The sequence below is a fragment of the Salmo salar genome, chromosome ssa02 (genome assembly GCF_905237065.1).
Source record: "Salmo salar chromosome ssa02, Ssal_v3.1, whole genome shotgun sequence".
Lineage (NCBI taxonomy): Eukaryota > Metazoa > Chordata > Actinopteri > Salmoniformes > Salmonidae > Salmo > Salmo salar.
The window spans coordinates 2,400,001-2,416,485 of record NC_059443.1 but is presented as its reverse complement, the minus strand read 5'-3'; the positions used below and the strand labels follow the sequence as shown (position 1 = coordinate 2,416,485).

At 35.9% G+C, this 16,485-nt stretch overlaps 1 protein-coding gene across 1 annotated transcript in view; it reads right to left on the bottom strand.

Annotated features, from left to right (window-relative positions):
* Positions 1-45: 45 nt before the first annotated feature.
* The window catches only part of LOC123733257 (sodium-dependent dopamine transporter), a 17,404-nt gene continuing 964 nt past the window's right edge, over positions 46-16,485 (bottom strand). The window contains exons 2-3 of the mRNA XM_045712718.1: positions 15,893-16,033; positions 46-270 (exon numbers count right to left, since the gene is read on the bottom strand). Of these exons, the coding sequence (XP_045568674.1) occupies positions 46-270; positions 15,893-16,015 (348 nt within the window). The 5' untranslated portion in view covers positions 16,016-16,033. The remainder of the gene's footprint in view (positions 271-15,892; positions 16,034-16,485) is intronic.

Sequence of the window (16,485 nt, the reverse complement as noted above, 5' to 3'; positions counted from 1 at the left end):
GGGAACCTCCACACACTCCCTCGCTCCTTCTCACCTCCTCCGTTCTTACAACAGAGATAGGGGAACCTCCACACGTGGGCAGGTAAATCCTATACAAGGAGAAAGTCGATCTTCTTCCCCCAGGTCTCCCCTCTCTTCTCCAGGGACAGGGGTGTGTCCGTGACTGGGGCCCAGAGCATGGCCGTGGCCGTGGGGGTGTCCAGCAGGGCTGACCAACGAGGAGGTGGTGAACTGGACCCCGTTGTGCTCCTTCACCAGAATCAGCTCCACCTAATATATCAGAATATATGTCATGTAGCTATGTCATCTACAACCACTCCACATAATATATCAGAATATATGTCATGTAGCTATGTCATCTACAACCACTCCACCTAATATATCAGAATATATGTCATGTAGCTATGTCATCTACAACCACTCCACCTAATATATCAGAATATATGTCATGTAGCTATGTCATCTACAACCACTCCACCTAATATATTAGAATATATGTCATGTAGCTATGTCACTGTTATCTACAACCACTCCACCTAATATATCAGAATATATGTCATGTAGCTATGTCATCTACAACCACTCCACCTAATATATCAGAATATATGTCATGTAGCTATGTCATCTACAACCACTCCACCTAATATATCAGAATATATGTCATGTAGCTATGACTGTCATCTACAACCACTCCACCTAATATATCAGAATATATGTCATGTAGCTATGTCCTGTATCTACAACCACTCCACCTAATATATCAGAATATATGTCATGTAGCTATGTCGTATCTACAACCACTCCACCTAATATATCAGAATATATGTCATGTAGCTATGTCACTGTCATCTACAACCACTCCACCTAATATATCAGAATATATGTCATGTAGCTATGTCACTGTTATCTACAACCACTCCACCTAATATATCAGAATATATGTCATGTAGCTATGTACATCTACAACCACTCCACCTAATATATCAGAATATATGTCATGTAGCTATGTCATCTACAACCACTCCACCTAATATATCAGAATATATGTCATGTAGCTATATGTCATCTACAACCACTCCACCTAATATATCAGAATATATGTCATGTAGCTTATGTCGTATCTACAACCACTCCACCTAATATATCAGAATATATGTCATGTAGCTATGTCATCTACAACCACTCCACCTAATATATCAGAATATATGTCATGTAGCTATGTCAGTTATCTACAACCACTCCACCTAATATATCAGAATATATGTCATGTAGCTATGTATGTCATCTACAACCACTCCACCTAATATATCAGAATATATGTCATGTAGCTATGTCATCTACAACCACTCCACCTAATATATCAGAATATATGTCATGTAGCTATGTCACTGTATCTACAACCACTCCACCTAATATATCAGAATATATGTCATGTAGCTATGTCACTGTATCTACAACCACTCCACCTAATATATCAGAATATATGTCATGTAGCTATGTCACTGTCATCTACAACCACTCCACCTAATATATCAGAATATATGTCATGTAGCTATGTCATCTACAACCACTCCACCTAATATATCAGAATATATGTCATGTAGCTATGTCATCTACAACCACTCCACCTAATATATCAGAATATATGTCATGTAGCTATGTCACTGTCATCTACAACCACTCCACCTAATATATCAGAATATATGTCATGTAGCTATGTCACTGTTATCTACAACCACTCCACCTAATATATCAGAATATATGTCATGTAGCTATGTCATCTACAACCACTCCACCTAATATATCAGAATATATGTCATGTAGCTATGTCATCTACAACCACTCCACCTAATATATCAGAATATATGTCATGTAGCTATGTCACTGTTATCTACAACCACTCCACCTAATATATCAGAATATATGTCATGTAGCTATGTCTTATCTACAACCACTCCACCTAATATATCAGAATATATGTCATGTAGCTATGTCATCTACAACCACTCCACCTAATATATCAGAATATATGTCATGTAGCTATGTCACTGTTATCTACAACCACTCCACCTAATATATCAGAATATATGTCATGTAGCTATGTCATCTACAACCACTCCACCTAATATATCAGAATATATGTCATGTAGCTATGTCATCTACAACCACTCCACCTAATATATCAGAATATATGTCATGTAGCTATGTGTCATCTACAACCACTCCACCTAATATATCAGAATATATGTCATGTAGCTAATGTCGATCTACAACCACTCCACCTAATATATCAGAATATATGTCATGTAGCTATGTCACTGTTATCTACAACCACTCCACCTAATATATCAGAATATATGTCATGTAGCTATGTCTGTTATCTACAACCACTCCACCTAATATATCAGAATATATGTCATGTAGCTATGTCATCTACAACCACTCCACCTAATATATCAGAATATATGTCATGTAGCTATGTCACTGTCATCTACAACCACTCCACCTAATATATCAGAATATATGTCATGTAGCTATGTCATCTACAACCACTCCACCTAATATATCAGAATATATGTCATGTAGCTATGTCATCTACAACCACTCCACCTAATATATCAGAATATATGTCATGTAGCTATGTCCTGTATCTACAACCACTCCACCTAATATATCAGAATATATGTCATGTAGCTATGTCACTGTCATCTACAACCACTCCACCTAATATATCAGAATATATGTCATGTAGCTATGTCTGTTATCTACAACCACTCCACCTAATATATCAGAATATATGTCATGTAGCTATGTCATGTTATCTACAACCACTCCACCTAATATATCAGAATATATGTCATGTAGCTATTGTCATCTACAACCACTCCACCTAATATATCAGAATATATGTCATGTAGCTATGTCATATCTACAACCACTCCACCTAATATATCAGAATATATGTCATGTAGCTATGTCTGTATCTACAACCACTCCACCTAATATATCAGAATATATGTCATGTAGCTATGTCATGATCTACAACCACTCCACCTAATATATCAGAATATATGTCATGTAGCTATGTCATGTTATCTACAACCACTCCACCTAATATATCAGAATATATGTCATGTAGCTATGTCGATCTACAACCACTCCACCTAATATATCAGAATATATGTCATGTAGCTATGTCTTTATCTACAACCACTCCACCTAATATATCAGAATATATGTCATGTAGCTATGTCCGTCATCTACAACCACTCCACCTAATATATCAGAATATATGTCATGTAGCTATGTCACGTATCTACAACCACTCCACCTAATATATCAGAATATATGTCATGTAGCTATGTCATCTACAACCACTCCACCTAATATATCAGAATATATGTCATGTAGCTATGTCATCTACAACCACACCACCTAATATATCAGAATATATGTCATGTAGCTTACTGTCATCTACAACCACTCCACCTAATATATCAGAATATATGTCATGTAGCTATGTCACTATCTACAACCACTCCACCTAATATATCAGAATATATGTCATGTAGCTATGTCACTGTATCTACAACCACTCCACCTAATATATCAGAATATATGTCATGTAGCTATGTCTGTATCTACAACCACTCCACCTAATATATCAGAATATATGTCATGTAGCTATGTCACTGTTATCTACAACCACTCCACCTAATATATCAGAATATATGTCATGTAGCTATGTCACTGATCTACAACCACTCCACCTAATATATCAGAATATATGTCATGTAGCTATGTCATCTACAACCACTCCACCTAATATATCAGAATATATGTCATGTAGCTATGTCATCTACAACCACTCCACCTAATATATCAGAATATATGTCATGTAGCTATGTACTTATCTACAACCACTCCACCTAATATATCAGAATATATGTCATGTAGCTATGTCATCTACAACCACTCCACCTAATATATCAGAATATATGTCATGTAGCTACACTGTCATCTACAACCACTCCACCTAATATATCAGAATATATGTCATGTAGCTATGTCAGATCTACAACCACTCCACCTAATATATCAGAATATATGTCATGTAGCTATGTCGTTATCTACAACCACTCCACCTAATATATCAGAATATATGTCATGTAGCTATGTCACTGTATCTACAACCACTCCACCTAATATATCAGAATATATGTCATGTAGCTATGTCTTATCTACAACCACTCCACCTAATATATCAGAATATATGTCATGTAGCTATGTCATCTACAACCACTCCACCTAATATATCAGAATATATGTCATGTAGCTATGTCACTGTCATCTACAACCACTCCACCTAATATATCAGAATATATGTCATGTAGCTATGTCACTGTTATCTACAACCACTCCACCTAATATATCAGAATATATGTCATGTAGCTATGTCACTGTTATCTACAACCACTCCACCTAATATATCAGAATATATGTCATGTAGCTATGTCATCTACAACCACTCCACCTAATATATCAGAATATATGTCATGTAGCTATGTCATCTACAACCACTCCACCTAATATATCAGAATATATGTCATGTAGCTATGTCATCTACAACCACTCCACCTAATATATCAGAATATATGTCATGTAGCTATGTCACTGTTATCTACAACCACTCCACCTAATATATCAGAATATATGTCATGTAGCTATGTCATCTACAACCACTCCACCTAATATATCAGAATATATGTCATGTAGCTATGTCACTGTTATCTACAACCACTCCACCTAATATATCAGAATATATGTCATGTAGCTGTCACTGTCATCTACAACCACTCCACCTAATATATCAGAATATATGTCATGTAGCTATGTCACTGTTATCTACAACCACTCCACCTAATATATCAGAATATATGTCATGTAGCTATGTCTATCTACAACCACTCCACCTAATATATCAGAATATATGTCATGTAGCTATGTCATCTACAACCACTCCACCTAATATATCAGAATATATGTCATGTAGCTATGTCACGTATCTACAACCACTCCACCTAATATATCAGAATATATGTCATGTAGCTATGTCACGCATCTACAACCACTCCACCTAATATATCAGAATATATGTCATGTAGCTATGTCACTGTTATCTACAACCACTCCACCTAATATATCAGAATATATGTCATGTAGCTATGTCCTGATCTACAACCACTCCACCTAATATATCAGAATATATGTCATGTAGCTATGTCACTGTTATCTACAACCACTCCACCTAATATATCAGAATATATGTCATGTAGCTATGTCGATCTACAACCACTCCACCTAATATATCAGAATATATGTCATGTAGCTATGTCATCTACAACCACTCCACCTAATATATCAGAATATATGTCATGTAGCTATGTCACTGTCATCTACAACCACTCCACCTAATATATCAGAATATATGTCATGTAGCTATGTCACTGTTATCTACAACCACTCCACCTAATATATCAGAATATATGTCATGTAGCTATGTCATCTACAACCACTCCACCTAATATATCAGAATATATGTCATGTAGCTATGTCATCTACAACCACTCCACCTAATATATCAGAATATATGTCATGTAGCTATGTCATCTACAACCACTCCACCTAATATATCAGAATATATGTCATGTAGCTATGTCACTGTATCTACAACCACTCCACCTAATATATCAGAATATATGTCATGTAGCTATGTCACTGTCATCTACAACCACTCCACCTAATATATCAGAATATATGTCATGTAGCTATGTCTATCTACAACCACTCCACCTAATATATCAGAATATATGTCATGTAGCTATGTCATATCTACAACCACTCCACCTAATATATCAGAATATATGTCATGTAGCTATGTCGATCTACAACCACTCCACCTAATATATCAGAATATATGTCATGTAGCTATGTCATCTACAACCACTCCACCTAATATATCAGAATATATGTCATGTAGCTATGTCGATCTACAACCACTCCACCTAATATATCAGAATATATGTCATGTAGCTGCATGTCATCTACAACCACTCCACCTAATATATCAGAATATATGTCATGTAGCTATGTCACTGTTATCTACAACCACTCCACCTAATATATCAGAATATATGTCATGTAGCTATGTCACATCTACAACCACTCCACCTAATATATCAGAATATATGTCATGTAGCTATGTCACTGTCATCTACAACCACTCCACCTAATATATCAGAATATATGTCATGTAGCTAGACTGTCATCTACAACCACTCCACCTAATATATCAGAATATATGTCATGTAGCTATGTCAATCTACAACCACTCCACCTAATATATCAGAATATATGTCATGTAGCTATGTCGATCTACAACCACTCCACCTAATATATCAGAATATATGTCATGTAGCTATGTCCTGTATCTACAACCACTCCACCTAATATATCAGAATATATGTCATGTAGCTATGTCACTGTTATCTACAACCACTCCACCTAATATATCAGAATATATGTCATGTAGCTATGTCAGTATCTACAACCACTCCACCTAATATATCAGAATATATGTCATGTAGCTATGTCACTGTTATCTACAACCACTCCACCTAATATATCAGAATATATGTCATGTAGCTATGTCACGATCTACAACCACTCCACCTAATATATCAGAATATATGTCATGTAGCTATGTCATCTACAACCACTCCACCTAATATATCAGAATATATGTCATGTAGCTACATGTCATCTACAACCACTCCACCTAATATATCAGAATATATGTCATGTAGCTATGTCACTGTTATCTACAACCACTCCACCTAATATATCAGAATATATGTCATGTAGCTATGTCCTTATCTACAACCACTCCACCTAATATATCAGAATATATGTCATGTAGCTATGTCAATCTACAACCACTCCACCTAATATATCAGAATATATGTCATGTAGCTATGTCATCTACAACCACTCCACCTAATATATCAGAATATATGTCATGTAGCTAACTGTTATCTACAACCACTCCACCTAATATATCAGAATATATGTCATGTAGCTATGTCCGTATCTACAACCACTCCACCTAATATATCAGAATATATGTCATGTAGCTATGTCATCTACAACCACTCCACCTAATATATCAGAATATATGTCATGTAGCTATGTCACTGTTATCTACAACCACTCCACCTAATATATCAGAATATATGTCATGTAGCTATGTCATGATCTACAACCACTCCACCTAATATATCAGAATATATGTCATGTAGCTATGTCTTATCTACAACCACTCCACCTAATATATCAGAATATATGTCATGTAGCTATGTCAATCTACAACCACTCCACCTAATATATCAGAATATATGTCATGTAGCTATGTCACTGTCATCTACAACCACTCCACCTAATATATCAGAATATATGTCATGTAGCTATGTCACTATCTACAACCACTCCACCTAATATATCAGAATATATGTCATGTAGCTATGTCAGATCTACAACCACTCCACCTAATATATCAGAATATATGTCATGTAGCTATGTCATCTACAACCACACCACCTAATATATCAGAATATATGTCATGTAGCTTATGTCATCTACAACCACTCCACCTAATATATCAGAATATATGTCATGTAGCTATGTCACTGTTATCTACAACCACTCCACCTAATATATCAGAATATATGTCATGTAGCTATGTCATCTACAACCACTCCACCTAATATATCAGAATATATGTCATGTAGCTATGTCACATCTACAACCACTCCACCTAATATATCAGAATATATGTCATGTAGCTATGTCATCTACAACCACTCCACCTAATATATCAGAATATATGTCATGTAGCTGACTGTCATCTACAACCACTCCACCTAATATATCAGAATATATGTCATGTAGCTATGTCCTGTTATCTACAACCACTCCACCTAATATATCAGAATATATGTCATGTAGCTATGTCATCTACAACCACTCCACCTAATATATCAGAATATATGTCATGTAGCTATGTACGTATCTACAACCACTCCACCTAATATATCAGAATATATGTCATGTAGCTATGTCAGTTATCTACAACCACTCCACCTAATATATCAGAATATATGTCATGTAGCTATGTCATCTACAACCACTCCACCTAATATATCAGAATATATGTCATGTAGCTATGTCATTATCTACAACCACTCCACCTAATATATCAGAATATATGTCATGTAGCTATTGTCATCTACAACCACTCCACCTAATATATCAGAATATATGTCATGTAGCTATGTCAGATCTACAACCACTCCACCTAATATATCAGAATATATGTCATGTAGCTATGTCCTATCTACAACCACTCCACCTAATATATCAGAATATATGTCATGTAGCTATGTCCGTATCTACAACCACTCCACCTAATATATCAGAATATATGTCATGTAGCTTGTATGTCATCTACAACCACTCCACCTAATATATCAGAATATATGTCATGTAGCTATGTCACTGATCTACAACCACTCCACCTAATATATCAGAATATATGTCATGTAGCTATGTCATGATCTACAACCACTCCACCTAATATATCAGAATATATGTCATGTAGCTATGTCATCTACAACCACTCCACCTAATATATCAGAATATATGTCATGTAGCTATGTCACGTTATCTACAACCACTCCACCTAATATATCAGAATATATGTCATGTAGCTATGTCACATCTACAACCACTCCACCTAATATATCAGAATATATGTCATGTAGCTATGTCGTATCTACAACCACTCCACCTAATATATCAGAATATATGTCATGTAGCTATGTCAATCTACAACCACTCCACCTAATATATCAGAATATATGTCATGTAGCTATATGTCATCTACAACCACTCCACCTAATATATCAGAATATATGTCATGTAGCTATGTCTATCTACAACCACTCCACCTAATATATCAGAATATATGTCATGTAGCTATGTCTATCTACAACCACTCCACCTAATATATCAGAATATATGTCATGTAGCTAGCTGTCATCTACAACCACTCCACCTAATATATCAGAATATATGTCATGTAGCTATGTCCTGTATCTACAACCACTCCACCTAATATATCAGAATATATGTCATGTAGCTATGTCCTATCTACAACCACTCCACCTAATATATCAGAATATATGTCATGTAGCTATGTATGTCATCTACAACCACTCCACCTAATATATCAGAATATATGTCATGTAGCTATGTCCTATCTACAACCACTCCACCTAATATATCAGAATATATGTCATGTAGCTATGTCACTATCTACAACCACTCCACCTAATATATCAGAATATATGTCATGTAGCTATGTCGTATCTACAACCACTCCACCTAATATATCAGAATATATGTCATGTAGCTACTGTCATCTACAACCACTCCACCTAATATATCAGAATATATGTCATGTAGCTATGTCACTGTTATCTACAACCACTCCACCTAATATATCAGAATATATGTCATGTAGCTATGTCACTGTTATCTACAACCACTCCACCTAATATATCAGAATATATGTCATGTAGCTATGTACATCTACAACCACTCCACCTAATATATCAGAATATATGTCATGTAGCTATGTCTGTATCTACAACCACTCCACCTAATATATCAGAATATATGTCATGTAGCTATGTCATGTCATCTACAACCACTCCACCTAATATATCAGAATATATGTCATGTAGCTATGTCAGTTATCTACAACCACTCCACCTAATATATCAGAATATATGTCATGTAGCTATGTCATCTACAACCACTCCACCTAATATATCAGAATATATGTCATGTAGCTATGTACTGTCATCTACAACCACTCCACCTAATATATCAGAATATATGTCATGTAGCTATGTCACTATCTACAACCACTCCACCTAATATATCAGAATATATGTCATGTAGCTATGTCACTGTATCTACAACCACTCCACCTAATATATCAGAATATATGTCATGTAGCTATGTCACTGTTATCTACAACCACTCCACCTAATATATCAGAATATATGTCATGTAGCTATGTCACTGTTATCTACAACCACTCCACCTAATATATCAGAATATATGTCATGTAGCTATGTCACTGTTATCTACAACCACTCCACCTAATATATCAGAATATATGTCATGTAGCTATGTCCTGTTATCTACAACCACTCCACCTAATATATCAGAATATATGTCATGTAGCTATGTCATCTACAACCACTCCACCTAATATATCAGAATATATGTCATGTAGCTATGTCATCTACAACCACTCCACCTAATATATCAGAATATATGTCATGTAGCTATGTCATCTACAACCACTCCACCTAATATATCAGAATATATGTCATGTAGCTATGTCACTGTTATCTACAACCACTCCACCTAATATATCAGAATATATGTCATGTAGCTATGTCATCTACAACCACTCCACCTAATATATCAGAATATATGTCATGTAGCTATGTACTGTCATCTACAACCACTCCACCTAATATATCAGAATATATGTCATGTAGCTATGTCCTGTATCTACAACCACTCCACCTAATATATCAGAATATATGTCATGTAGCTATGTCATCTACAACCACTCCACCTAATATATCAGAATATATGTCATGTAGCTATGTCATCTACAACCACTCCACCTAATATATCAGAATATATGTCATGTAGCTATGTCATCTACAACCACTCCACCTAATATATCAGAATATATGTCATGTAGCTATGTCACTGTTATCTACAACCACTCCACCTAATATATCAGAATATATGTCATGTAGCTTACTGTCATCTACAACCACTCCACCTAATATATCAGAATATATGTCATGTAGCTATGTCATCTACAACCACTCCACCTAATATATCAGAATATATGTCATGTAGCTATGTACATCTACAACCACTCCACCTAATATATCAGAATATATGTCATGTAGCTATGTCGTATCTACAACCACTCCACCTAATATATCAGAATATATGTCATGTAGCTATGTCTATCTACAACCACTCCACCTAATATATCAGAATATATGTCATGTAGCTATGTCATCTACAACCACTCCACCTAATATATCAGAATATATGTCATGTAGCTATGTCACATCTACAACCACTCCACCTAATATATCAGAATATATGTCATGTAGCTATGTCATCTACAACCACTCCACCTAATATATCAGAATATATGTCATGTAGCTATGTCACTGTCATCTACAACCACTCCACCTAATATATCAGAATATATGTCATGTAGCTATGTCACTGTTATCTACAACCACTCCACCTAATATATCAGAATATATGTCATGTAGCTATGTCATCTACAACCACTCCACCTAATATATCAGAATATATGTCATGTAGCTATGTCATCTACAACCACTCCACCTAATATATCAGAATATATGTCATGTAGCTATGTCACTGTTATCTACAACCACTCCACCTAATATATCAGAATATATGTCATGTAGCTATGTCACTATCTACAACCACTCCACCTAATATATCAGAATATATGTCATGTAGCTATTTGTCATCTACAACCACTCCACCTAATATATCAGAATATATGTCATGTAGCTATGTCACTGTATCTACAACCACTCCACCTAATATATCAGAATATATGTCATGTAGCTATGTCGTTATCTACAACCACTCCACCTAATATATCAGAATATATGTCATGTAGCTATGTCATGTTATCTACAACCACTCCACCTAATATATCAGAATATATGTCATGTAGCTATGTCATCTACAACCACTCCACCTAATATATCAGAATATATGTCATGTAGCTATGTCACTGTATCTACAACCACTCCACCTAATATATCAGAATATATGTCATGTAGCTATGTCAGATCTACAACCACTCCACCTAATATATCAGAATATATGTCATGTAGCTATGTCGTATCTACAACCACTCCACCTAATATATCAGAATATATGTCATGTAGCTATGTCACATCTACAACCACTCCACCTAATATATCAGAATATATGTCATGTAGCTATGTCACTGTTATCTACAACCACTCCACCTAATATATCAGAATATATGTCATGTAGCTATGTCACTGTTATCTACAACCACTCCACCTAATATATCAGAATATATGTCATGTAGCTATGTCTGTTATCTACAACCACTCCACCTAATATATCAGAATATATGTCATGTAGCTAGTACTGTCATCTACAACCACTCCACCTAATATATCAGAATATATGTCATGTAGCTATGTACGTATCTACAACCACTCCACCTAATATATCAGAATATATGTCATGTAGCTATGTCCATCTACAACCACTCCACCTAATATATCAGAATATATGTCATGTAGCTATGTCACTGTTATCTACAACCACTCCACCTAATATATCAGAATATATGTCATGTAGCTATGTCACGTATCTACAACCACTCCACCTAATATATCAGAATATATGTCATGTAGCTATGTCTATCTACAACCACTCCACCTAATATATCAGAATATATGTCATGTAGCTATGTCACATCTACAACCACTCCACCTAATATATCAGAATATATGTCATGTAGCTATGTCATCTACAACCACTCCACCTAATATATCAGAATATATGTCATGTAGCTATGTCTTTATCTACAACCACTCCACCTAATATATCAGAATATATGTCATGTAGCTATGTCTGTTATCTACAACCACTCCACCTAATATATCAGAATATATGTCATGTAGCTATGTCACGTATCTACAACCACTCCACCTAATATATCAGAATATATGTCATGTAGCTATGTCGTATCTACAACCACTCCACCTAATATATCAGAATATATGTCATGTAGCTATGTCACTATCTACAACCACTCCACCTAATATATCAGAATATATGTCATGTAGCTATGTCACTGATCTACAACCACTCCACCTAATATATCAGAATATATGTCATGTAGCTAACTGTCATCTACAACCACTCCACCTAATATATCAGAATATATGTCATGTAGCTATGTCCATCTACAACCACTCCACCTAATATATCAGAATATATGTCATGTAGCTATGTCACTATCTACAACCACTCCACCTAATATATCAGAATATATGTCATGTAGCTATGTCGATCTACAACCACTCCACCTAATATATCAGAATATATGTCATGTAGCTATGTCAATCTACAACCACTCCACCTAATATATCAGAATATATGTCATGTAGCTATGTCTTTATCTACAACCACTCCACCTAATATATCAGAATATATGTCATGTAGCTATGTCACTGTTATCTACAACCACTCCACCTAATATATCAGAATATATGTCATGTAGCTATGTCGATCTACAACCACTCCACCTAATATATCAGAATATATGTCATGTAGCTATGTCAGTTATCTACAACCACTCCACCTAATATATCAGAATATATGTCATGTAGCTATGTCACTGTTATCTACAACCACTCCACCTAATATATCAGAATATATGTCATGTAGCTATGTCACGCCTATCTACAACCACTCCACCTAATATATCAGAATATATGTCATGTAGCTATGTCACTGTATCTACAACCACTCCACCTAATATATCAGAATATATGTCATGTAGCTATGTCGATCTACAACCACTCCACCTAATATATCAGAATATATGTCATGTAGCTATGTCACTGTTATCTACAACCACTCCACCTAATATATCAGAATATATGTCATGTAGCTATGTCACGTTATCTACAACCACTCCACCTAATATATCAGAATATATGTCATGTAGCTATGTCACTGTTATCTACAACCACTCCACCTAATATATCAGAATATATGTCATGTAGCTATGTCACTGTTATCTACAACCACTCCACCTAATATATCAGAATATATGTCATGTAGCTATGTCACTGTTATCTACAACCACTCCACCTAATATATCAGAATATATGTCATGTAGCTATGTCACTGTTATCTACAACCACTCCACCTAATATATCAGAATATATGTCATGTAGCTATGTTGTCATCTACAACCACTCCACCTAATATATCAGAATATATGTCATGTAGCTATGTCACTGTTATCTACAACCACTCCACCTAATATATCAGAATATATGTCATGTAGCTATGTCATCTACAACCACTCCACCTAATATATCAGAATATATGTCATGTAGCTATGTCATGTATCTACAACCACTCCACCTAATATATCAGAATATATGTCATGTAGCTATGTCACTGTTATCTACAACAACTCCACCTAATATATCAGAATATATGTCATGTAGCTATGTCAATCTACAACCACTCCACCTAATATATCAGAATATATGTCATGTAGCTATGTCACTGTTATCTACAACCACTCCACCTAATATATCAGAATATATGTCATGTAGCTATGTCATCTACAACCACTCCACCTAATATATCAGAATATATGTCATGTAGCTATGTCATCTACAACCACTCCACCTAATATATCAGAATATATGTCATGTAGCTATGTCACTGTTATCTACAACCACTCCACCTAATATATCAGAATATATGTCATGTAGCTATGTCACATCTACAACCACTCCACCTAATATATCAGAATATATGTCATGTAGCTATGTCACTGTATCTACAACCACTCCACCTAATATATCAGAATATATGTCATGTAGCTATGTCACTGTTATCTACAACCACTCCACCTAATATATCAGAATATATGTCATGTAGCTATGTCACTGTTATCTACAACCACTCCACCTAATATATCAGAATATATGTCATGTAGCTATGTCACTGTTATCTACAACCACTCCACCTAATATATCAGAATATATGTCATGTAGCTATGTCATCTACAACCACTCCACCTAATATATCAGAATATATGTCATGTAGCTATGTCATCTACAACCACTCCACCTAATATATCAGAGTATATGTCATGTAGCTATGTCACTGTTATCTACAACCACTCCACCTAATATATCAGAATATATGTCATGTAGCTATGTCACTGTTATCTACAACCACTCTACCTAATATATCAGAATATATGTCATGTAGCTATGTCATCTACAACCATTCCACCTAATATATCAGAATATATGTCATGTAGCTATGTCATCTACAACCACTCCACCTAATATATCAGAATATATGTCATGTAGCTATGTCACTGTTATCTACAACCACTCCACCTAATATATCAGAATATATGTCATGTAGCTATGTCATCTACAACCACTCCACCTAATATATCAGAATATATGTCATGTAGCTATGTCATCTACAACCACTCCACCTAATATATCAGTAGGGAATAGGGCTCCATGTTTAACCTCCTATGGCCACTATATACTGTAGGGAATAGGACTCCATGTGGAACCTCCTATGACCACTATATACTGTAGGGAATAGGGCTCCATGTGGAACCTTCTATGACCACTATATACTGTAGGGAATAGGGCTCCATGTGGAACCTTCTATGACCACTATATACTGTAGGGAATAGGGCTCCATGTGGAACCTCCTATGACCACTATATACTGTAGGGAATAGGGCTCCATGTGGAACCTCCTATGACCACTATATACTGTAGGGAATAGGGCTCCATGTGGAACCTCCTATGACCACTATATACTGTAGGGAATAGGGCTCCATGTGGGACTCTGTCTCTCACCTCCTTGGGGCCCATGGTGTTGGAGGGAGAGGGGGCGGAGGATGGCTGCTTGGCCGAGGCGGGAGCCACCACGGAACACATCTGACCCACTGGCGATCTGGCTTTCAGCACGGGCTGCTCCATGGCTGCAGAGGGATTCAGCTACAGACACAGACAGACCTTAGACACGCCTAGGAGGAACCCTAGATACATTACAGATATACAACCAGCCTCAGTCTCTATCCTACACCTTATAGGAGAGAGAGAGGGAGGTGATCAGACTCCTGAGGTCCTCTGAGTCTCATACAACGATTGCAAAGTGTTTTGAAACGTGTTGCAACAGAAAGTGAAAATACTTGTTTCTTATTGGCCCAGGACACAGGTAGTCCCTCCCCATCCATCCACGTTGTGTGCCTAGTGAACAGGACCCTGTTCTGGTTCGGAGCAGTCTCAGCCAGTTCAGGCTCTAAAACACCAGGTGCTCAACCAAAATCCCCATATATGGATTCATATCTTTATATCAATTAACAGCAACTGGTCCAAACATTTTTGTTGCCAAATCATTTTTTGTTTTTACGTAGCCTAGAGGTTAGAGACGACAAGGTATAAAAATC